Below are 421 nucleotides of genomic sequence, written 5' to 3'. Positions count from 1 at the left end.
GGGGGGGAAGTTGAGCAACACCCGCACCATTTCGCGGCCACTTCTGATTTCCAGCCGCTCCCACCCCCCACCCAGCACTGCGAGGGGACCCCCGGGGGGTGCACAACCCAAAGCACACCCCAGCTGGGGGGGCTGCACGGCTCGCCCTCCCCCCCCCACGCTGCCTTTCATACACAGCCCCATAGACCCTTCCCAACACCCCTCTAAAGCTGCACGAGGGAACGAGGGGGGGCACCTTACCGGCAGCCGTCCCGCAGAGGCCGATCGGAGCGTCCTGAGCTGGGGGGGTCCCTGAGGGGTGGCGTAGGGCCGGTACGGGCGGTTGCAGCAGGCGTTGGGCATCGGGGGGCTACCCAAAACCGCAGCCCCCCCAAGTTCCGCCGATCCCATCGCCGTTTTCTTCGGAGGGCGCTGGTAGAGA

General features: G+C 68.4%; 1 protein-coding gene across 1 annotated transcript in view; it reads right to left on the bottom strand.

Moving 5' to 3' along the window:
* E2F2 (E2F transcription factor 2) overlaps positions 1 to 379 on the bottom strand; it is a 6,078-nt gene extending 5,699 nt beyond the window's left edge. The window contains exon 1 of the mRNA XM_042891790.1: positions 241 to 379. Within this exon, the coding sequence (XP_042747724.1) occupies positions 241 to 342 (102 nt within the window). The 5' untranslated portion in view covers positions 343 to 379. The remainder of the gene's footprint in view (positions 1 to 240) is intronic.
* Positions 380 to 421: the final 42 nt, after the last annotated feature.

This window comes from Lagopus leucura, unplaced genomic scaffold, assembly GCF_019238085.1.
Source record: "Lagopus leucura isolate 7727_CA_CO unplaced genomic scaffold, USGS_WTPT01 136-11_obj-0_obj, whole genome shotgun sequence".
NCBI lineage: Eukaryota > Metazoa > Chordata > Aves > Galliformes > Phasianidae > Lagopus > Lagopus leucura.
The sequence above is the reverse complement of the archived record's forward strand: the minus strand, read 5'-3'. Positions and strand labels throughout refer to the sequence as shown.